Genomic DNA, 22,632 nt, shown 5'->3' with positions numbered 1-22,632 from the left:
CCATCCACTATGTAGCTCAAATTAGCCTCTAGGAGTCTAAATTAAATAATTTTAAAAAATAAAATAATATTTAGCAAAATTTCACGATCAACAAACACTAAACACCGTGGCCTCTTAGTTATTCTTAATTTAGACAAACGATTAAACGACATTCAATTTAGTTAATCGATACACGTGAGTTGTGAATCTTGCTAACTGTCTTTTCCCTGAGGTGACATTTGCTATGAACTCAAGACTCTGAGATTTAGGACATGCCATCATTTAACACTTTGAAACGAATTTCAGTTTTTTACAACTTTTCTTTCTTCAATTTCTTTGTATTTGTTTCTTTTGTGTTGGCGTGGTGGTCGAGGAACAAGAAAATAAAGTACATTGATTAATTATTATCTGAGTTATTGACAAATAAAAGAAGGTATTCTTTGCTTTAATTAAGAATACTCAAATTCAAAATTGCACAAGATTGATTTTCTTTTTTTTCCATAATTCTTTTTTGCTTCACTGTGACTCGGGAACAAACGTACGTGACAATGTTGATAGTTTCTAAAACTAATTGAAAATCTGAATTGATTTTTAAAGAAAATTAGAGAGATGAAAAACAAACAAAGCTATTAAGGTGCAAGCTATCTGTTTAATTTAATCGTTGATATTCCGCATCTTTATAAGAATTAAAAAGTATTTTGATATAGAAAAACTATTGAATCTCTTATATCACTTTCTAACAATGCTATTCATAGGTAATCAGTTTATTAGTGGAAAAATCAAGACATGGTAAAAACAATCTAGAAGAATATAACAAAATTGGCAAGACAACATGCAGAAGACGAGAGCAAAAGTTACTTTTTTTTTAGGTCAAACAATTAGAAAATTTATTTAACCAAGTATGGATATATACAACCACTAATTCATATTTGACTTTAGAACTAGACCTCCCTATATATAGCTTTTTCCATCTATTTGACATACAGACAACGATGTAAAAAACTACTAACATCTAGACAGGATAAGAACTTAAACTCTCAAGTGACTTCGTCCATCTACTCCAGTATTGACCCCTAATATGAACTGGAGTATAAAAGTTACTTAGGCTTAGATTTCTTCCTTGATTTATTTGTGTTGTGCACTGGTCATGTATATAAATTTTTGAATATTTGATTATGTTTATGATCTTATCAAATTAGTAGGTAAAACAATTAAGTTGATGAAAAAAAAAATTAATTCGATGAATTTTCCTGGTTACCAAGTAAAACAGAAGAGACAAAAGCAAATAAAGTCCAAAGAAAGTAAAGCCGGACAATGAGTTCAGCGAATCTATGCTGCGAGCGACTCTCTGCACCAGAGCTCTCCTTCGCCATGCGACAAAATTTATAGAACTCGTACACTGTCGTGTTACTACGTGTCATCATTTCATAGGTGAGAATTTATAGTCCTAAGGTTGACCAGATCTTTGTAGTTCTGAGAGAAATATTTTATGTATAATACTGTTATAAATATAAAAATGTATAAAATGACGTCATTTCAAAATGTGATACAGTGAAAAAGAAATAAGCATATAAATTCAGACCAGTGAAGTAGTTGAGACTTAAGAGACAAATATATATTATTAATGGTTGATGTACAGTAAATGAATAAAAAATAGTATGAACATCATACGATGTGGATAAATGCATATTTCTCCTAAAACAAATGAAATAAACTTTTGGGTGGATTGCTATAGATAAATTATGTAACAATTACACCAGTTAATATGTACATCAACTTCGTGGATTAGAATACAATCTTGAATGAATTTGAATCTTGACAAATCAATCATCAACTCATACAACAATCACCAATATGCATACATTCGTAAATACGTGTAGATTGGAGTTATATTAGGATCCTATGTTTGGGGTAGGTTTGAAATATTCTTTTGAACAGTTTTAGTTTTCTCAATTGGCAATCGCTAAATTTTAACAAATTCTAGCACTAAGATTTAATGAGAACTATAAAAAAAAAATTAACCAGAAATACCATAAAAATTTCGTCAATAATAGTAGAAACTGCACCACAAAAAGTTGTATGAGACACTAGGAGATAAATAAAAAATAGCTGAAATCAAAAAAATTACACCTCCAAATATTGTTTCTCTTAAATCATTCTTTTATTCACAATTCCCGTAATTCTAACAATCCCATCAGTTTGTTAAATATATGATCAAAATAAAAAGTATTACTTTTGGCAAATTCAATCGACTCAAAGTGATGGATTATATTCAAAGGACTTTTTAAACTTATATTCAAACATAAGAGAACATTTTTATCAATTTCTCGTATACTATTAGGGGTTACGTTAAAATAATTCTGGATAAAAATTTAGTACCGCCTTATTTTTTGTTTGGTTAAGTTATCCCAAAATTAAAAGTAGTACTGGGATAACGTATATTTGCCAGGGGTGGAATAGTAATCCCGGGATAAGTAATCCCAGAATAAAGCAATAAAATTGACAATCTCAGAACTAATACATACATATCAAACAGTCAATTATACTGAGATTAGTTATGTTGAGATTAATTATATTGTGATTAATTATACTGAGATTGTCTTCAAACCAAACGATCCCTTATTGGAAGAAGTTATTGTGGTTGTGAATTGGCACTAGTATATAAATTTAAAAATGTGAATGAAAAAGAGAGAAGCTACTCTCTTTTTTTTAGTCTTTGGAAAGTACAAAGGGAACAGTTTATTAGATTACAGAAAGATTATTAAGCTCAGTTCTTTGGCATATATATCATCAAACTTTGAACTGTTCCATCTGACGCTTCTTTCTGTACGTACTTCCCCTGCATCCTACTTTAACTTTGCCAAGTAATAGTGTTTCTTAAATGTCTCTAACTTTGTTCCCCTTCAACTGAATCCTTTACTTTACATACTCCTCGCTCGAGCAAAAAGTACATTTTTGAAGGGAAAAACTACTCTTTTTGTCCCAATTTATGCGAACTTTTTTTTTTTTAAGATTCAAACTTATTAATCTTGATTGTATATTTGGACATATAATTTTTAAATTTTTCTAAATAAAATTAACATATTTAAAAACTATGTAAAAATATTATACAACAACAACGATCCAGTGAAATTTTACTAATGGGGTCTGGGGTAGTGTGTACGTAGACCTTACCCCTATCCCGAGGGAGTAGAAAGGTTGTTTCCGAAAGACATGTAAAAATACTATTAGTACAATAATTAATAATTTAAAATATTTAAAAATCATATGAAAAAGTTATGAGAATAATTTGTTTGACTCTCGAAATCCTAACACCATCACGTAAATAGGGATGGAGGGAGTATCTAATAACGGTGAAGAATGCACCTTCATCATAATTCCGAGGTATAATTTCAGCTAATCGATTCAACAACGAGTGGCGCAAAGAATATAATAGAGTTAGATATTACGAACCTATTTTATCTCAACTTAAAAGTGATAACGTCTAAATTTTAAATCCACTATTGTCAACAAGCAAGCCTTTCTGATTGGTCGTGGACTCATACTATGTATCATCTAGTCTTAATTGCTGGTTTCTGTATAACCTTTCATATTTGTCAAGGTAAGAGATTTACTCTTATCTCCGTGTAGTCTAATTTTGATTGCTCGTAACATACATTAAGGTTTGTTATATGTAGCAGAAGAATACATACATATCATGAGTTTTACAATGTATATATGGACAAATAATTACACACACGCTCTCTCTCTCTCCAGTTGGATTTAAGACGTCAACGTTGTCCATTTTACTATGTAAAATATTGATAACTTGAGAGCTCCGTTATATATCGTGAGAATTAATGACAACTTTTTTAACAAGAAATATATTTCATAAACAATACTAATTGCATGAGTGGTTATTCACATAAGTAAATAAGTACGTAGTATATCATATTGGCATTCACCAAAAGGAAAAATGTCAAACAGAATTTACCTTTATTTAGGAGTAATAAGAACGTGACAGGGCAAACAGTTAATTTAATTGTTGAAAACCAATACATATAAGTTTAAAAAATTTGAAAGTTAAATACTAAACTTTAGGTTGACATTCAAAATATATATATAATAAACAAATGCCACGGAAGAGTGTAAATGAAATTTTAAATTATCCTCAAGTCAATTAAAAGATAAACATTACTTAATAGATAACCATTCAGACATGCTAGTGGGTGTGAAAATTCTTTATGCTGTAACCACATATAAGTTAAAAATCTATCCTGGAGTGGTGCATAATTTGTGTCACAGCATAATTTGTGTCACAACTATAATTAGGCCAACTTTCTAAAATGAGTAAAGTCTTAAACGTAGTCCCAAAATGGTTTCATAAAGTCCTGAAAGAGTTGAAAACTAGATACTCGCCGTGTTTCTCTGACTAGTTCGTTCTCAATCCCCTAAGGCCTATATCTAGTCTGATTGGAACTAGGATAGTCCCTCTTCAGAAAAAACAAATAATTCTTAGTCCCTTGCAACAGTCCTCTATCGTACGTTCCTCAGTATGCAAAAGCAGAAAAGCACATTGGTATTCAGTTATCTCTGATGCAATTCCCAGAAAAAATTACAAAATATTTTCAAGTTAAGATTTTTAAAAAAACGTACTCTATGTAAAACTTTTATTTATAGAGTTTGATTATATCATATACACGACAGAAAAACTTCAACAATATCAACTTACTTTTATACCGAGGCGGATTCAGGATTTTGACAGGATTGGTACACTATTAAGAAGAGGTGGATCCAGAATAGCAATTTTACGGATTCAACCTTTATTTCTTACGATTGCGTATCCATTGCACTTTTGAAATTATAAGTTTATTTTTTTTTTAAATAGTAAAGTTCTTACATCTATATCTATTTTTCATGTTGAAAATATTGAGATCAGCTGAACACATTGACTATATGCTACATCATATACTGCGACTAGTTAATATATACATTTTGTTTAATCATATAAGATTTTACAACAACAAAAGAAGAATAGGAATTTCAACGTGTGAAAATTTTGAAAGAATAAACCAAACAAAAAAAAAATAAAAAGAAAAAGTACTTAATTAATACGCAAAAAATAACACCAGACACGTCCATCTCCCGTGGGCGTCTACTTTTAGAAAAAAAAAAGGAAAAAAATAACAAGATTGACATAAGATTTGAATTCACAATCTCACCTCAAGAGGTACACTCAATAACCATCACATCATATAATACTTTGAGCATGAGTGCACACACATATATTTAAATAATTTTAGAAAAATATAGCATTACTATACATGATATTTAGGGCGGGGAGCATGGGTTCAAATGGCCCCTAGATACGCCCCTGCTTTTATATGTTATATTAGCTAGGTTATTCACGCAGAATTCGGAGAAGGACAGCACCCCAAGGAATGACTCGATCCTGTAACCTATAGGTCACTTGGACAATTTTACCAAATTTGAATTATCGGTTTAGATAAGTTAAATGTTTATACGATGATAGTGTTAAAAAAAAAACTTAAAGTGTTTTAGTTGTAAATTGTGTAATTACCTAATAAATAATTGATATACATATTTGTTTTATGCTGTCAGAAGGTAAACTCTTATATGTAGCAACAGTTTTTAACCCTTTCATTCCATTTAACCCAAGTGTGTGCATTGTTATAGCATATGGACCCAGAGGCTTTCTCAGCGAGTTTGTTCAAATGGGACCCTAGAGGTGCAATGCCACCGCCAACCCGGCTGTTGGAAGCCGCGGTGGCGCCTCCTCCTCCACCACCAGTTCTGCCACCGCCGCAGCCTCTATCGGCGGCCTATTCCATTAGGACAAGGGAGTTAGGAGGGCTAGAGGAGTTGTTTCAAGCTTACGGTATACGTTATTACACTGCTGCTAAAATAGCGGAGCTAGGTTTTACGGTGAATACTCTATTGGACATGAAAGATGAGGAACTTGATGATATGATGAATAGCCTTTCACAGATTTTCAGATGGGAACTCCTCGTCGGAGAAAGGTACGGTATCAAAGCTGCAATCAGGGCGGAACGGCGGAGGCTTGAGGAGGAAGAACTACGGCGGCGCGGCCACCTTCTGTCTGATGGTGGAACTAATGCCCTTGACGCTCTCTCACAAGAAGGTTGTTTTCTTTGAACTTGATAACTCCTAGAGTATATACTTGCACTTGGATATACAAGTGCACATAACCAGTTCGAGTGATTTCTAAGACCAAATTCAACTTATTAGGAGCACGTAGTTGGTATTTAAATGTTTAAGAGTAGCTAGTTAACGAACTGTGAATTGAATTGCTACGTATTTCTAGTAGATAATAACATGCATAATTTTTTCGAAATAGCATTATGTTTAATTTGTGGAGCCACTGTTATATTGAACCTGAACCACGAGCCTAGCTATAGGAAAATACTTTATCTTTACTGATGCATGCAACCAAGCAACTATAAGGTATTAGGGTTCTTGTTGCATATTCCATATTTGACCATCTCTAGTTCATTCTTATGTAATACTATCACTCTACTGATCTGAGAGGTAAATAATTTTCTTTACTACAATTTTTTCATACTCGTTATAGATATTTTGGATTGTTAACTATGTTTAAAGTGATTCTCACTCAAATTAAATATATGTTATTTTATTTAAAAGTTATAAAAAATTAATATTCTAATACACATGAAAACTAAGTGTTTTAACCTTATACTCTGTCACATAAAATGAGAATTTGGGAGTAATTAGATATATTTTGTATGTACTCATTAAGGTGTCATGACGATATTTTAAACGTGTGTCAAAGTAAAAACGTATAGGTAGGAGTAGCACTTTTTTCCTTCACATGATATAAGTTCTCAATTTGTGTAAATATATATATATGGTGAAGTAGGGTTGTCTGAGGAACCAGTGCAGCAGCAAGAGAGAGAAGCAGTTGGAAGCGGCGGAGGGGGAACGACATGGGAAGTGGTGGCGGCAGTTGGCGGTGGAAGAATGAAACAAAGAAGGAGGAAGAAGGTGGTGTCGACGGGGAGGGAGAGAAGGGGAAGAGCGTCGGCGGAGGAGGATGAAGAAACGGAGGAAGGTCAAGAAGATGAGTGGAATATTAACGACGCCGGGGGAGGAATAAGCGAGAGGCAAAGGGAGCATCCTTTTATCGTGACGGAGCCAGGTGAGGTGGCGCGTGGGAAAAAGAACGGCTTGGATTACTTGTTCCACCTCTACGAGCAATGCCGGGATTTCTTGATTCAAGTTCAGAATATTGCCAAGGAACGTGGTGAAAAATGTCCCACTAAGGTCACCTTCTTTTCTATCTCTCTCTTTTTTCATTTAATTAAAAAACTATTTTACAATTCAAAAATAATTCGCGCCCTTAACTAATTTTACGTGATAAAAATGTCCTTATCCATGGATTATAATTTATTTAACACATGTTTTGTTGTTTGGATTCCTTAACATAAACACACATCTTCTATTTTATCGATATTGTCATACAACTTTTTATGATGAGATATTTTTAGTTATGAAACTGACATAAATTTTTTATGATGTTTCTAAGTTGTAAAATATATTTAAAAGAATATCGAATTGATATTACAATTCATCACACTGATAAAATACTCTATGAGATTATATTGGATTTATTGTTGTTGTAATTTAATTACTAAAATATATTGGCTTTATTCAATAAATGGAGCTGAGTATAGTATACTCAATTGTTTTTTTAAATTTTGAGTGGATATAAAAATTCTAGGTAGTAGTTGGTTGGGAAAAGGTTGGGCATAAAAATGAATGTGGGTTGAGAAGACCTCGTTAATTGGGTCAAGGTAACCATTAGCTGTCCGGAAGAGAACTCGACAGCTAAGGTACGGAATTGATGGGCTGAACCCTAAAGCTTAATGAATTTCGCCCTCGGCCCATTACTCCTTTTGTACTTTCACTCAAGTGGTTCCACCTGTGAGCTTGTCCTTGCCTCATCGAAGTTCTACACATTGACCAACGTATGAGTTTAACACTTCAACGTTTTTTGTTTGCGAATTAGTATGAATAAAGCTTTCTTTTCTTATTCTTTTTTTTTTTTTTTTTTAGTTTTTAGGAGCCAAAGCTTGATTTTAATAAATTAGGCTTATGCTAGGCGCTTATTTTTTTAGCCGAGTCCTTGTATGGTACCCGTCTCTGTCTCTGAGGGACAATTAAACTAGCAACTCATAAACGCTGCCGTAATAATTCTTTTTAGTTTGGGAATTATGAAAAAAAATTTAACTTTGTGGTGTTTCTGTTCCACAATATGTTGTTCATTAACTAAACAATCCTCTAGTATTCTCCATCAAAAATCAACTATTTGAAGTTAGTTTTTGGCAATTAAAATTAGGAAAAGCAATTATCAAACTGACGTATTTTAGCTTTTGAAATTGTTACGGTGCAAAAATTAATCATCTTACAGTAACGTTATCCTATGGAATGAAAATGGACAGGATGATATTATGTCGAAATTGCAGGTAACAAATCAGGTGTTCAGGTACGCGAAGAAGGCAGGGGCAAGCTACATAAATAAGCCAAAAATGCGACACTACGTGCATTGCTACGCACTTCATTGCCTTGATGAGGAGGCCTCCAATGCGCTAAGAAGAGCTTTCAAGGAGCGAGGAGAGAATGTTGGGGCATGGAGACAAGCATGTTACAAGCCCCTGGTGGCCATAGCTGCTCGACAAGGCTGGGATATCGACACCATCTTTAATGCACATCCTCGACTCGCCATTTGGTATGTCCCCACCAGGCTCCGCCAGCTTTGCCATTCTGAACGAAGCAACGCTGCTGCTGCTGCTTCTAGCTCGGTTTCTGGTGGTGTTGGTGATCACCTGCCGCATTTCTAAGTTGAGAGTAGAGTACTCAGTTTAATCTTTTCTGACTTTGCTTGCCCCTATATCTACCTCCTACTTTGTTCTACTTGTGATGTAATCTTTTCGGTTTAGAGACTAAAATATCTGCATAACATGGGTGTCCCTCAATTCAGTTCTGCAAATTCTGTAACTGCTTTAGTTTAGAACTTTTGACATATACTAATGGTTTGGTAATCTTGATGTCTACTATTGTCATGTAAATATTTCTTAGGAAACAGAGATAGCTTAGTACTGGACAAAGACAAAAGAAGAGAATAAGAATGAACCACGATTACATCCAAATTGGTATATCAAAGAAGTTTGTCAATGTCGGGTAAACAATTCAGGCTATTAAGTAAAACATTCTCAATTCAGGGGGTCAAGAAGAATGAGTAGGGTATCTCCACAACACATCACCCCAAGTGCTCTGACCATCGGTTACCTCCTTAATAACAGATGCTACTTCATCCACATTCACACGAATCTGCTGCTTGCTGTCCCTTTCACGGATTGTCACAGAGGATGTTGAATCCACTGTAATGGCAAAGGGAACTCCAAGTTCATCGGTTCTTGCATACCTTTTCCCTATTGACGTACCTAAAACACAAAATCACAAGGACCACAACTAAGTATCAAATAATTAAAGCACCACCAGTTCATCAAAACCAAAAACAAAATATGCATACAACAACAACAATCCCAATGTATCTCACAAATAGGGGGGCTGGGGAGGGTATTATGTACGCAGTTTTACCCCTACCTTATGCAGATAGAGAGGCTATTTCCGGTAGACCATCGATTCCAAGCAAGCATACAAATCACAACAGTATAAAGAAGAAATACAATAGTGTAAAAGTCAGGAAAGCGTTAACAAAAAATACAAAATATACATATTGTAGCACAATGACAAAGACAGGTAATCATTGTTATGATATGCCCACCAAATATTACATCAGTCAAAATCTAGTGGTATACAAGGTAAACTTTAGCATATTATATGATAACAGTGTATCGATGCAGACATGTTCAGGTTATGGTAAATCTATATATCCTATAGAGATATATAGGATACAAGCACAAGGGTGCATGGTAAATCAAAAGGAAGATGAAGTAAACTCAAATTTCTGCATTTAGACCATGTGAACCCAGCAGTTGTCAGGAGTGTAAACACCAACCTTAGCCAGACTTTAAAGTTCATAGCAATGAGCTAAAATAAGTTACTATCAGTCACATTTAGAGAGTAGAGCAAACAAATTTGATAGATGGAAAATATTAACCTGGACAGGTGGACCTTAATGAACAATCGAACAATACATCATGTCAATAACTTAATATTTGTTTAAAATTCATATAGTGAACTCAATAATTCCCGGGTGAATTTTCTCCCTTCTCTCTTATATGTTCCAGGCCAGCTCATGCGCCTTGACTGTTCCATTGGTTATTTGCATCTCCCACCATTAAAAGTATTAAAGGGCAGCCCGGTGCACTAAGCTCCCACTATGCGCGGGGTCTGGGGAAGGGCCGGACCACAAATACCACTAAAAGTATTGAGTAACTCTATTCACTAATGCTTAGGCAGATGAGAATAATCACCAACCTTTTTAGCCTACGGTGGGATTCGAAGCATAATCTCTCATTCCCCCTTCATCGACTACTAGGTCACACCCTTGGCTGCAATTCCCCAGTAAACTTTAACCCAATTTGCAACCAATGTTGGAATTTGATTAACCTATGTATGTTCGTTTTAGGACAAAGTAGAAAGCACATTTTCTTAGGAATTTTAAGTAATGTTGACATGTCAATATTTCTTATCACTGTCCAAAGAGTAAAGGATAAGAAAATAATTAGCAAGCAGCTGAAAGCTCAACTTATTTACTCCAGAAGTGGCAAAATGAGTAGACGGGTGAGATGTAATGATTATGAATGGGATGGGAATAAATATTAAAACACCCTTGATCCAGGTAGCTTTTAAGGGAAATTAGAGAGAAAAATTGTGACTTACTCAGAACTTAACATTATTGTGGCCAAAGCTAGTGCTTAGAATAACTCTCGAGGCCGAGCTTACCTGTTATATCAATCTTATACGAGATCCCATAGGCAGTCAGCGACCTAGCAATTTGTCTGGCAACTTCCTCATATTGTTGATTCTGAACCAATGGGAACACAGTGCATTTTATAGGAGCTACAATAGGAGGGAAGCTGAAAAAATTCATTTGTTCATCACCATCTCTGCTAGGTCTTGTGTTGAAAGAATGCTCATAGAGGCAGTATATTATCCTCCCAATACCAAAAGATGGTTCAATGACTGATGGAGTGAAAACCCTCTGGTGTTCCTTCTTCATTTCCTTAGAGATGGACACCATATTCTTGTTTATAGTGACAACCCTGTCGAGGGTGCAAACATGAAATTCAGCCTCCCCCTTAGACTCCAATGCTGCTTTCATTTCCATTGCTTCCTTTTCACCCATAGCCTTGTGACAGAAGAAAACAATATTCTTAATAATTTAACCCTCACATGAAGGGCATAAACGAGTAAACTAATGCAATACTGCTGTGTACCTCCAGTGCTTCAACCACCATCTTTTGGTTACCCTTAAAAGCAAGACCCAACTCCTTTTTAGCTGGAGTTATAATAAGCTTCTGAAAATAGAGATAACACATGAAGCTAGTAAGCATGTTTTACAAATTTTATTCAGGGTTATATTATAGACCACAATCTCTTGGGCACAAGTTGAAAGAAAGAGAGACCTCTACTTCCCTGGGCTCTGGAAACTTTTCATGGGCTACAAGAGGCACACCACTTTTATCCTGCAATGCATGACTCAGTTCAGTGTAGGATAGTATACTAAGAAAAGTTATGCTCATTTTGCATGAAACGCTAGGCGAACCATAAGTTAACAGATAGCTACTGAAAAGAAGTAAACAGTGAATTTGGAAACACCAAGCAACTGATGAAGTACCATATGAAAAGACTTGGGAGGTGGGTGGGGTGAAGAATATAAAGAACTAACAGTATGTGGCTATTTTAAGTAAGCCTCACCGTGTGAGCACGCAAGTCATACGCAGATCTATCAGCTATACCAACACACTCAATCCATCCATAAGAGCATTCAATTTCAGCATCCCAACAGTCTGCAGCATAATGTGCCATTTCATTTGCAAGATGTTGACGAAACCGTAGCCGGTCTTTGTCAATACCAAGATGAGTAAGAAATAGATATACTCTCCCTATGAAATATCCAAGAGTTTCATTGTTGACAATTCCCTGCAGAAGCAACAGTGATGACTCAATCAAACATGTATAATGGAAAAAATAGAGGATTTATCCAGGAGACTAGGAAGAAACCGAGAAGTTAATTGTTGACTTTATCTTACCTGGACAACTGCTTCACCAAGACGTATTCTCCTAGCTGATCTTCCAGAAACCTGATCTTCTCTCGGGAACATCAAGAACTCCAAGTTTGCAACATCAGGAAATTTTGGATGAGATTTATCCTCCGGGTCAACAAAGTGCTCAATCTCAGCCAGTGTAAATTCACGGACTCTCAGGAGACCTTGACGTGGTGAGATCTGCATATACCAAAAAAGCAAACATCGTTTTGAACATAAACATGCTCCATCTATGAGTTAATTAAAGAGGTTAAATAAATTTAGAAAGCTTCAGTAACATATGGATCAAATATGAATTGACCCAAAAAAGAACAGTTAGGTAAAATGTTAAAGCCTATGGTTGCCTAATATGGCGACCAAAATGTATTAGCATATGCTATCAGTTTCAAGTTTGAAGCATCATCTATGTCTACTTCGTCATACCCAAGGAACAAAATAAAATAGAACAGTCTATAGATTCTGATTATCAGCAATGTGGATAAATTTTGTTGCCCTGGCAACTATTCCATCATTCAGGATTTGACACAGTAATCTACTGAGACCTCATGTTATAATTTTTGCAAAATAGACACTATCCGAATTACAAAGGCTTAGTTTGGATCTAAAAGAATGATATTTTTGCTTGGTCGAAAATATACAAATATGACCAGGATACACATCAAAAGAATAAAGGCAATAATAAGATATGGATTTTATGAACCTCATTTCTAAAAGCTTGACCAATCTGTGCAGCCGCAAAAGGAAGCTTATTTCCATTGTAATAGTACAAGTCCTTGAAGTTAACAAAAATGCCTTGAGCAGTCTCGGGACGCATGTAACTGCAGGAAAATAAATTGCAGAGGCAATAAATTATAACAAAAAGACTTATGACAAACTAAGCACAAAAGTAATGGGTTAGCACACTTCTATATTATGTGTGCTCTAAAGATATTCTTACCCAGGACTTACGCCAGAAGGCCCAATGGATGTTTGGAACATGAGGTTGAAAGGATAAGGGGCAGAAAGAGGATTCCTGGTATCAGGAGCAGTAATGCCATAATCCTTAATCTTAGCACCGAGCTCTTCAGCAGAGAGATCATCCAAAACAGCAAGCACGTGCCTGAATTCCGCGGCCTTTTCAGCTGGAAGATTAGGATCTCTCTCAAGTTTGTCTTTGCAAAAGTCCTTGAGCAAATGATCTGCTCGGTAACAAGTGCCCGTCTTTTCGTCTTTCACCATTAGATCAGTGAACTTATCGACATGACCTGACGCCTTTAGCACAACTTCAGGCGTAACACATGGGCAATCAACTTCTAACATGTTCTCCTCAAGAACAAAATGCTGAATTACAGAACAGCAAGTCACCATTTGAAGTATCATATAAATATGAAAGAAAACCCCCAATTTTGACTAATTAAACCCATATTATTAATGTTCACTATCTAGTTAATTACCCCAATTTAGCGTAAAAGCACATATCCCTAACATAAAGTTGAGTAACTGAATTGGAAAGCACTATAACACAAAATTGAGAATTCTGATAGTAAGAGAAAGAAAAATACCTGGCGCCAGAAAGAGAGGACGTTGGATTTAACGGCACAACCGGGAGGGCCATAGTCGTAAAGGCCAGCAACGCCACGGTAGATCTTGAAAGAGGGGATGTAAAAGAGACGGCGTTCAAGTGTGTTAATAACAGCTTGCCGAAAAGCTTCTCTGTTCTGGGCTTCTTGGGCAGGGTCCATTTTACCAAAGAAATTCACTCAGAATTCAGATCAATTTATCTACTACTATAAGAATACTCACAATTGTTGGATTTTTGTTTTGTCAAAGAAAGAAAAATATCAGAGGTAAAGATATTTTTAGGCTTGAATCTCTGTCAGCACTTGAAAAGGTAGCGACACTGTGGATAACGGATATTTGAGGTTGTTTGGCTGGTTTGTGAATTTAATATTCCGGTCGCCCCTTGGTTTTTAGGGTTGTTGCTGCTAATTCACGCCAATCTCATGTTGCCTACGATTTATATATTCTCAAAGAATATGTTCAGTCCACAGAATCTAAAGTGCGTCTCTTTGACTGCTTTTCTTTTTACATTGGAAAAATTTAATAGAATTACTTAAATCTCTAGTAAGTTATATTACCTAAATCAGCTAGGATAAGAAACTTTATTTTCTTAAACGGTAACTTCCAGACTATTATAACTTCTTCGTGGTTGTGACCTTCGATAGCCAAAAAAATCTACATATTTCTTCGCATCCTCCAAATATGTGTAATAATAGCCTTGTTGATTTCCAAAGAACACTACTAGTGCTAGTTGCCAATATTAATATCAGTGTTACTACTTGTAAGATTCAACCCCCCCCCCCCCCCGCCCGCCCCGGGCCCCATCAAAAAATGCTACTCTAAATAAAAAATTTAAAATCTTTATAAGCTAAGCTCCATTTCCTTGACTGGATGCCCCGCCCAAGTTTATATGTCTTCATCGTACATTTTTTTTACTCATATGGATGTCATTTGCCAAAATAAGATGTAAAAAACGATAGGAATTACATAGATTAATTATCTAATCCATAAGTCTCAAAGTCTTGTCGTAATCTTTATCATATAGTCAAATATAACAAATAGCCAAATTTAAAGAAGTGACAATTTTTGGCAAATGAAAATCTTATGATACTACCACTAATTTCAAAGTTGGACTTTTGAAGTAGTGTTAAAATGGCAAGAGCACGTGAATTAACGGTCATTGACCAAAAAAATTTTTAAAATAAATTCAGAAAGCAATGGATTTCTTTTAAAAATCTTTTGGCAATATCTATCAGTATCTTATTCCCCTCTATTGAAATCAATATGTGCAGTGTAGAGTTGTACATTAGTAGTATAAGTTGTACATAATTAGTTAGAATTAGTTTAGTGTTAACAGATGGTTATATGTATTGTTTGAAGTAGTTAGTAAGGTGATATATATACAAGTGACTACCCACGTGTAAAGTGAGATGGAATAATATAGTCTAAATTTTCCAGAACATTCTCTTCTCTCTCTTTCTGCTATTTTCTTCATAGCTCGAAGAACAGCTCCCATTTCCCTTTGAATATGGTATTAGAACCATAGATTCATGGCGGTTTCGAGCTGATTCTTTGAGGAGTTGAAGGCTAGTATTGACTATTGAGATATTTACTCAATTTCGTTGGAGAAGTGAGAAGTTAAAAAAGTTCGGCAGAGATTTGGGTGATTCACTTAGGGTTTGCGATTCATCTCATAATTCATAAATTTCGGCAAAGAGTAAGCTTTTCCTTGAAGATCGACCTTGAATCTATCTTCGATTCACTGATTTCAAGCCTTGACGATGACGAACGCAACTTTGAAAACTGAGAAGGACAACGGAGAAAAGTTTACGGACATACACCCTAGACATCCTCTCTACTTACATCCTTCCGATAGTCCAGGTAGTGTTCTAATCCCTCAACAACTAACGGGAATAGAAAACTATACAACTTGGAGTAATTCCATGCGAGTTGCCTTATTAGCCAAAAATAAGCTAGAGTTCATAGACAGAAAATGTCGGAAAGAACAGTACAAGAGTGACATAGAACATGAATGGGAAAGATGTAATGCCTTTGTGCTATCCTGGATCGCCAATTCAGTGTCTAAAGAACTAACAAATGGAATAATATACTCAACCAATGCCTATAATGTTTGGACAGACTTAAAGGAGAGATTTGATAAGAAAAACCTCACTAGGGTCTCTCCATCACCCATCCGGCCAAGGCTTCCAATATACACTTAAGGTGAGTTTCTAAGTGTGTTTTTATGATGATTTCACTTCTCAATCACTAGTTACAACAAGATTTTGTATTGGATTTCATAGGATTTCTTCAAAATCTCAAGAAAACCCCAAAAGTTGACTTTCAGGATTTGGTCTACAAGAGGTAATCTTTCACCCTTAAACCTACATGCATGGATTGATAGTGAATATATGAGCAAGGAATAAGTACTAACACTTATGATATGGTGATTGGTATCCATAATTAATTAAACTAGATTATTGGGTGTTGTAGAGATTTTATAATGAGTTAATTAGTAAAATTTAGTAGATGTGAGTTCATTGATGATTATAATGGTGCTAAGGAGGTAGCTAGTGGACAAAAGATGTTGTAGTATCTCTTTTTGGTGGTAAGGAAGGATTGTTGGATGAAGAAATACCATTACTAGAGGTAGTTGAATGCTATACACTCTAGGTGTTTGATAAAATGCCAAAACGACCAAAAACCTAGAAATCTTTACTAATATTGGTCCAATTGAATTATGTTGATGTAGATTGAAGTTGTAAGAGTAGCGGGTGGTTTTAGTAGCACTAAAGAGCTCCATCAAGGTATGTTGTCTAAACTTTCTCTCTTAGAATCGAATTCCATAATGTTCCCATAAGTTTCAAAGTATGGGTTGCGTATTAAAATGTTATGACTTTGAGTCGTGTTTCAAATGAAAGCTAGTATGTCAAATTGTGTGAGAAAAACTCGATATGTTTAAGGTTCTAAATTGCTCATATGTGTACCTAAAGTCTTGATTGAGAATGTCTTGTTGTTGATAATCTATAAAGATGCTTGAAAATGAAATAAGTGAATTGGGATATAGAGTGTGGTCACTGTGCCAAGAATTTAAGTTATAATTGTGGCTAGTTGTGCCAATGAAATGAGAGGGTGTGATAAAGATTATGAAATGAGCCTCGACTCAACTGTTTAAAAATAATTTCGAAAATAGAATTGCCTAAAAGCTTTTGTACTCAATTCATGCTCATAAGTGGTTGTTTTAACTAATGCTTTACTTTATAAATATATCCAGTATGATTCGAGTTCGTACATACTCATGTGTTGAAATTGTATATTGTCATTTCTCGGGAAGAGTATTGCAAGAATAAATGGTGTATTGATTGTTTATGATTTTGATGTGTGTTTTTATTACTGGTTGGTATGCCCCATTCTTTGGGAAGAAACCATTTGTATTTAAAGTTCCCATTACAAATGGATTTAAAGTATATAATTTCTAAAATATTCTATATGTTGATATTTGATGGTGATCTTTGAAATTGAAAGAGGTGACAGTGTGGAATATGAAATATGGCCATCATACCATGAATAAAGAATCTTGTGAATGGCCAAATGAGCTAAGAAAATATCGGCGTTATGAATGTCTGAAAATACTAATGATAATTTATACAATATGAAAGATGTTGAGGTGAGTACAATTGTATTTATGTTACCTCTGTGTGCAAATCAAATCAAATTTTTTTTTTGGGAGAATCATTATCAAAACCGAGGAAGGGTGGGTCATAAGACCCACACCTGAAACTACACGTGTCGGTGGAGGGTGGATTGTGATTATTCCCCTTATTTGGGATGGAATTGAAATATTGGTAAAATTGTGATATTATTCCCCTTAATTGGGATGAAACTGGTAATAATTATGGATTGGGAAAGTCAACCCATAAGGCATATGTGGGAAGACGGCCTAGCTGATCGGGTGGAGATCGGACGCCATGTTGCGCACATGGTGGTACTACTCTTGGTAACAACTTTCTTTCGCATCACCTGTCAAACCACATTGTCCGTAAAGAGATGGCCTAGCTGATCGGGAGTGATCGGACTCCGTGCTAACAAAGACGGTGGTATATCGGTGCTAATAATCTCCCAACCAAAATTGTATATGAAGTTTATATTTTGAAAATTATTATGTTTTAACTGGACATTTGGATATTATTAATTGTGACTTGCTGTTTCTATGTGTTGCCTTTTCTTATATGTGCATTCTATTTTGAAAGAGGACTTTTAGCTATACATACTAGTGTTATTCAACAGTACTAACGTCCCTTTTGCCGGGGGCGCTGTATCTTTAATGGATGCAGGTGGTTCTACAGTAAGAGACATTGATCAGTGATAGCAGTACACTCTTTTCAGCTGATTTGGTGAGCCCCACTTCATTTCGGGGTCATGTATCTTTTGTTTTTCATGTACTGTGTTTTGAGGTATAGCCGGGGCCTTATTGCCGACATTTTCATATTACTCTTCTATTGTACTTAGAGGCTCCGTAGACAGGTTGTAGGTTGTGGTTGATGTTGGGAATTGAACTACAAATGTTAGTATTTGAAAATCATGTTTTTCGTTAATTCTATAAACTCGTAATATTTTAGAAATTGAATGAAGCTATTAATGGGAATGAGTTGTTAATAAAATCTTTTCAGTATTTGATTAATGGAGTACATCTCCTCTTTATTCATGGATGGGTTTGGGTAGAAGGAAATCTAACAGGCTTACTCGTCCGGGTTCTTTCGGTTGAGCGCCGGTCACGCTCCCCGAGTCTGGGGCGTGACAAACTTGGTATCAGAGCCAGGTTTTAAAGTGTCCTAGGATGTCTCGGAGCCGTGTCTAGTAGTGTCCTTCTTATCAGTGTGTTGTCGACCACATCTATAATGAGGAGGCTACATGGACATTTAGGAAGTTAATTTCCTCGCCATGTCTCATTTTCCAAATGAGTAATCCACGAGTTCGAAGTAGCGAGGAGGGAATGACCGCGTCATTGAATCTTGGGGAGATTACACAAGAGTTCTTTGGGAAAATGCGTCAAGCCGTGGAGGGATTAGAAGAACTTGTTCCTAAGGGAAGTGTCCTTGTTCCTACCAATGTCACCATACCACCGGATCATGTGGTGAGAGAATCTAAGAAATGAAAGAGAGTTGTTGGTGCTAATGAACCAGGTTGTGTGATTTGCAGCAAGCGCCACTTGAGAACATGTTGGATGACCCTTGAAATATGTTATGGTTGTGGAAAGAGAGGGCACAAGAAGAACAAATGCCCTAGGTTGGGTACACCCATCCCGGTCTATCCGATGTGCGGGAAGTAACATTTGGCACCGTGTGGTGAGTATGCTCAGGAGCATGTTAGGGGTGGCAGGTTTGGGAAATTCAATAAGGCCTACACAGCAATCCGGTACTGGAATTGTAACTCCCGCATTTGAAGCTTGGAGGAAGGATAAGGGGGATGCTTATAATGTATGCAAAAGGGGTAAATATCAGGTCAGTGGGACGAGTCAGTTTAGCAGACCTCATCCCCGTTGTGTGAAGTATGGGAGATGTCATCCGAGAGTATGTCACTATGGTACCTATGTATGTTACAAGTGTGGTATGAGGGGTCATATTCATAGAGATTGTCATTCGTCTCGCCAGAGCATGGGCGGGGGAGCGACACAACCATCCAGTTCCATAGATACTACATCCACAATGCCTCCCCCAGCTAGAGGCACTATACCACCCGCAGGGCGTGGAGAATCTAGGGGTGGTATTCAGAGCTCGGGAGGGCCCAACATATTTTATGCTATGAGGAGGCGTCAAAAGTTTGAGGCTTCTCCAGATATGGTTACAGGTATATTAACTGTCCAATCTCATGATGTGTATGCTCTTATTGATTCCGGTTCCACTTTGTCATATGTCACTCCTTATGTTACTATGGAAGTTGGGATAGAACCGGAAAAACTTTATGAGTCGTTCTCTGTATCTACTCTTTGAACGAGATGCAATATTTGTGAAGCCTCTTTATCACAATTCCTTATATTTACAGCCTCTTGAGAAATTGAGTTCTATAATGAGCTCCTTGAATTGGGTTATAACCTTAGGCTAACTTTCCTAAATTCTCAACAAGAGACTATACCTGATGAATTTATGACGGAACCTTTTGATTCAAGTAGATAACATATGCCCACTTGTGCTTATGCATGCATCGTCACAAAGTTTGCCTATGTGGTATCAAATCCAATGTAAAGCATCCTAGTGTTGAGATCCTTCTTGAGCCACTCTTTTTCTCTCTGGTGTATGTGGACCCTATGGTTTGAACAATAACTTCACTCCTTTATGAATACTATCATGAATCATTTTCACTGTCTAGTAACATAAGAGCATATCTCAGCACCTATCATATGTGTACCTGTCAATTGAAAGGGGTCACTTGTCCGCATAAAGTTTCTGGAAAATTTGAGATTTTCACAAATTTGTCACATGAAGATCTTTTTGTTTACCTATCTCAGTATGACTTTCATGTCTACCTAGATCATTCCTCAGTGACTAACTCACTTTGTTCCTAATATAGTAGTTGCCCATGATGTGGCCTGATATTACAGCTTGAGAGTTATTATGGCAGAAACATGTCTAGCTCATAGCAAAGTGTTCATTCTCTCTAATAAATACATGATTTCATACCAACATTAAGATTTCCTAGCTACATGATTGCACTCGTGTGTGGTTGAAAGTTAAGCAGCCTTACAACGACTTTCCTCCCCACTTCAGGTGGATGCTTCAGATTCTAGCACATATGGTGAGCATATTGATTTGAAAGACAAGTTTGTTGTATCTCTAGTCCTCTCATATAGGATCAACTATTGTAAAGGGTTAAGCTGTTAGAATGATAATAATCTCACAAGTGTTCAACTTCATTTTTCATCCTCATGGGTTTGTGGCATATCTATTCCTTGTGTTAGTTAATGTTGAGAGCATAATGCAACTTCATGTATTTTGAAACCTATATCACATTCAGGGTGCTAGAATATTCTCATTTTGTGTTAAACTGATTTTTCTTACATTCTAAGAGGCGATTGGTGTCACGTACTTGGATATTTCTCTTGAGGCCTACTATTGCTGAACAAGGCACATATGGAATGAAACAATTGTTGTTATCCTTTTTATGACTCATAGTCTTCCAAGAATAACTGACGCTAATGTCTTTATCCTCCCGACCATGCCTCACATATGTCACATGTCTAAAATGACTCATTTCTTTTAAATCACAGAATCATGAACATGGTCCCTACATTATCAATGCCTATTAGGCAACTCTATGCCTCATTTGTAGAATCAATGATTTCATCACAATGATTAACCATGTAAGTGTTATTGGTAGTAACCTTCATGTCTCTTAGGATATAACCTCCTGAAATGATCTGCTCAGCACATTGATGGATTCTTGAAAATATTCCAGCCCAATCTCGGACCTCATTGTTCCTATTTATAGTAACCTATGGGGGTTGAAGGTTCAAACATGTCAAAGAAGAAGTATCATCCTGTGATCAAATATATTGGATAGGAAGTTTTATGGTAATATTCATGCTAGCACATCTTAGAGTAATTGTTGGAGGTCGCCAAAGGTTTAGCTTGTGCGTTCGGCATAGGGATTTAGAGTTGAAGAAAGTGAACGGGTTATTCTCAAGATTATCTCTATGAATATATTGGGTGAATTGTTAAGGAAGGTAAAGTATGTGTAGTCACATTAGGTCTTATGAAATCTTGAACGAAATAGGCCAAACTATAAATATGATGTTTTCCTATTATTGTCCTCCGTGTACCCGGTGTTTCACGTGTCTATGTCTAAGGAAGTAATTGGAAATCCTTTGTATATTGTTCCGATATAGGTTATTGAAGGTCAAGTTAATGGATAGTTAGCTTATGAGAGGTACCTAATTGTCATCTTTGTTAGATAAGTCTGGAAGTTGGGATTGCCTACGTCAATGTGTTATCGCGAAGTCTGTAAGTCGAGAAGGTCACCTTGAAGGCCGAAAGTGTTGTGAAAAGAAACTATTTTCGCTTGATTGTATAGCAATTGGTTTTGATTTGAAAGGTACTTCCTAGGTGTTATGATTTAAAAATGTGCAGTTCATGTCCAGATATCACTCTTGATAATATAATGCCTGTAATGTTGAGATTAGTGTTGTTGATATATATCGTGATATTTGTTGAGTTGTGGATGTGTTGTTAGGAGTTGTTTTGGTGGTCCTATGGCAGGTGGTTAGGCCCAATTGCAAAGGAGACTCTGCCGAAATTTCTGAAAAATTTGGGAGTTAGTCAAATTTGGGAGCTTAAGATGTGTGGAAGAAGAAATGAGTTATGTTAAGTGTTCTGTGACGTACTCTACTTCTCATTAGAGGACGAATGATCCTAAGCGGGGGAGAATGTAAGGCCCCCCCCAAAAAAATCCAAGAACTCAAGGTTTGTGGTGCCGAGGTAGGCTAATGTGTAAGTCCCCTTGAATTTCTATTGCTAATTCGATTGATTTCGAGCTTAGGAATACAATTTAATTTAGACCCGAACCACATGAGAATTACTGAAGTGAATAAAGTTATTTGGATACTTGGGGATAATTATTTTATTAATCTTTGAGTGTTGTAATAATGGGGAACACTTGTATGTTAATTTCAAAGCAATAATATAACGACCCAACCGGTCGTTTCAACTTTTAGAATCCCGTTCCCTTAAATAAAACTCTCCGAATGTCTTTTTAATAATTTATGACTTGCGGGGATGGTTGGTTCGGGATTTGGATGTGTTTGGGTTGAAATCGGAACACTTGATTCCTTAAGTTAACTTTAAAA

General features: G+C 36.0%; 2 protein-coding genes across 3 annotated transcripts; one reads left to right on the top strand and one right to left on the bottom strand.

Annotated features, from left to right (window-relative positions):
• Positions 1-5,639: 5,639 nt before the first annotated feature.
• Positions 5,640-9,040, top strand: LOC107822738 (floricaula/leafy homolog 1). 2 transcript variants are annotated; one of them, XM_075250640.1, is made up of 3 exons: positions 5,640-6,121; positions 6,875-7,281; positions 8,484-9,040. In XM_075250640.1, the coding sequence occupies exons 1-3, from the start codon at positions 5,659-5,661 to the stop codon at positions 8,856-8,858; spliced, it is 1,245 nt and encodes a 414-aa protein (XP_075106741.1). In that variant the 5' UTR covers positions 5,640-5,658; the 3' UTR covers positions 8,859-9,040.
• Positions 9,041-9,140: 100 nt separating this feature from the next.
• On the bottom strand, positions 9,141-14,246 carry LOC107822727 (glycine--tRNA ligase, mitochondrial 1). The gene is made up of 9 exons (XM_016649298.2): positions 13,796-14,246; positions 13,192-13,574; positions 12,955-13,072; positions 12,240-12,434; positions 11,905-12,129; positions 11,613-11,672; positions 11,424-11,504; positions 10,930-11,335; positions 9,141-9,461 (listed from the first exon to the last, which is right to left on the bottom strand). The coding sequence occupies exons 1-9, from the start codon at positions 13,973-13,975 to the stop codon at positions 9,244-9,246; spliced, it is 1,866 nt and encodes a 621-aa protein (XP_016504784.1). The 5' UTR covers positions 13,976-14,246; the 3' UTR covers positions 9,141-9,243.
• Between the last annotated feature and the right edge of the window lie 8,386 nt (positions 14,247-22,632).

The sequence above is a fragment of the Nicotiana tabacum genome, chromosome 4 (assembly GCF_000715075.1).
Source record: "Nicotiana tabacum cultivar K326 chromosome 4, ASM71507v2, whole genome shotgun sequence".
NCBI lineage: Eukaryota > Viridiplantae > Streptophyta > Magnoliopsida > Solanales > Solanaceae > Nicotiana > Nicotiana tabacum.
This window is presented reverse-complemented; position numbering and strand designations above follow the sequence as displayed.

Bases quoted from the DNA above. Each gene is read 5' to 3' on its own strand.
- LOC107822738 (XM_075250640.1), top strand. From the start codon at position 5,659: ATGGACCCAGAGGCTTTCTCAGCGAGTTTGTTCAAATGGGACCCTAGA. The intron at 6,122-6,874 runs GTTGTTTTCTTT...TATATGGTGAAG, and splicing joins TGACGCTCTCTCACAAGAAG to TAGGGTTGTCTGAGGAACCA. The intron at 7,282-8,483 runs GTCACCTTCTTT...TCGAAATTGCAG, and splicing joins GTGAAAAATGTCCCACTAAG to GTAACAAATCAGGTGTTCAG.
- LOC107822727 (XM_016649298.2), bottom strand. From the start codon at position 13,975: ATGGACCCTGCCCAAGAAGCCCAGAACAGAGAAGCTTTTCGGCAAGCT. The intron at 12,130-12,239 runs GTAAGATAAAGT...TTGCTTCTGCAG, and splicing joins TTGGTGAAGCAGTTGTCCAG to GGAATTGTCAACAATGAAAC. The intron at 9,462-10,929 runs GTAAGCTCGGCC...TTTGTGTTTTAG, and splicing joins GTATAAGATTGATATAACAG to GTACGTCAATAGGGAAAAGG.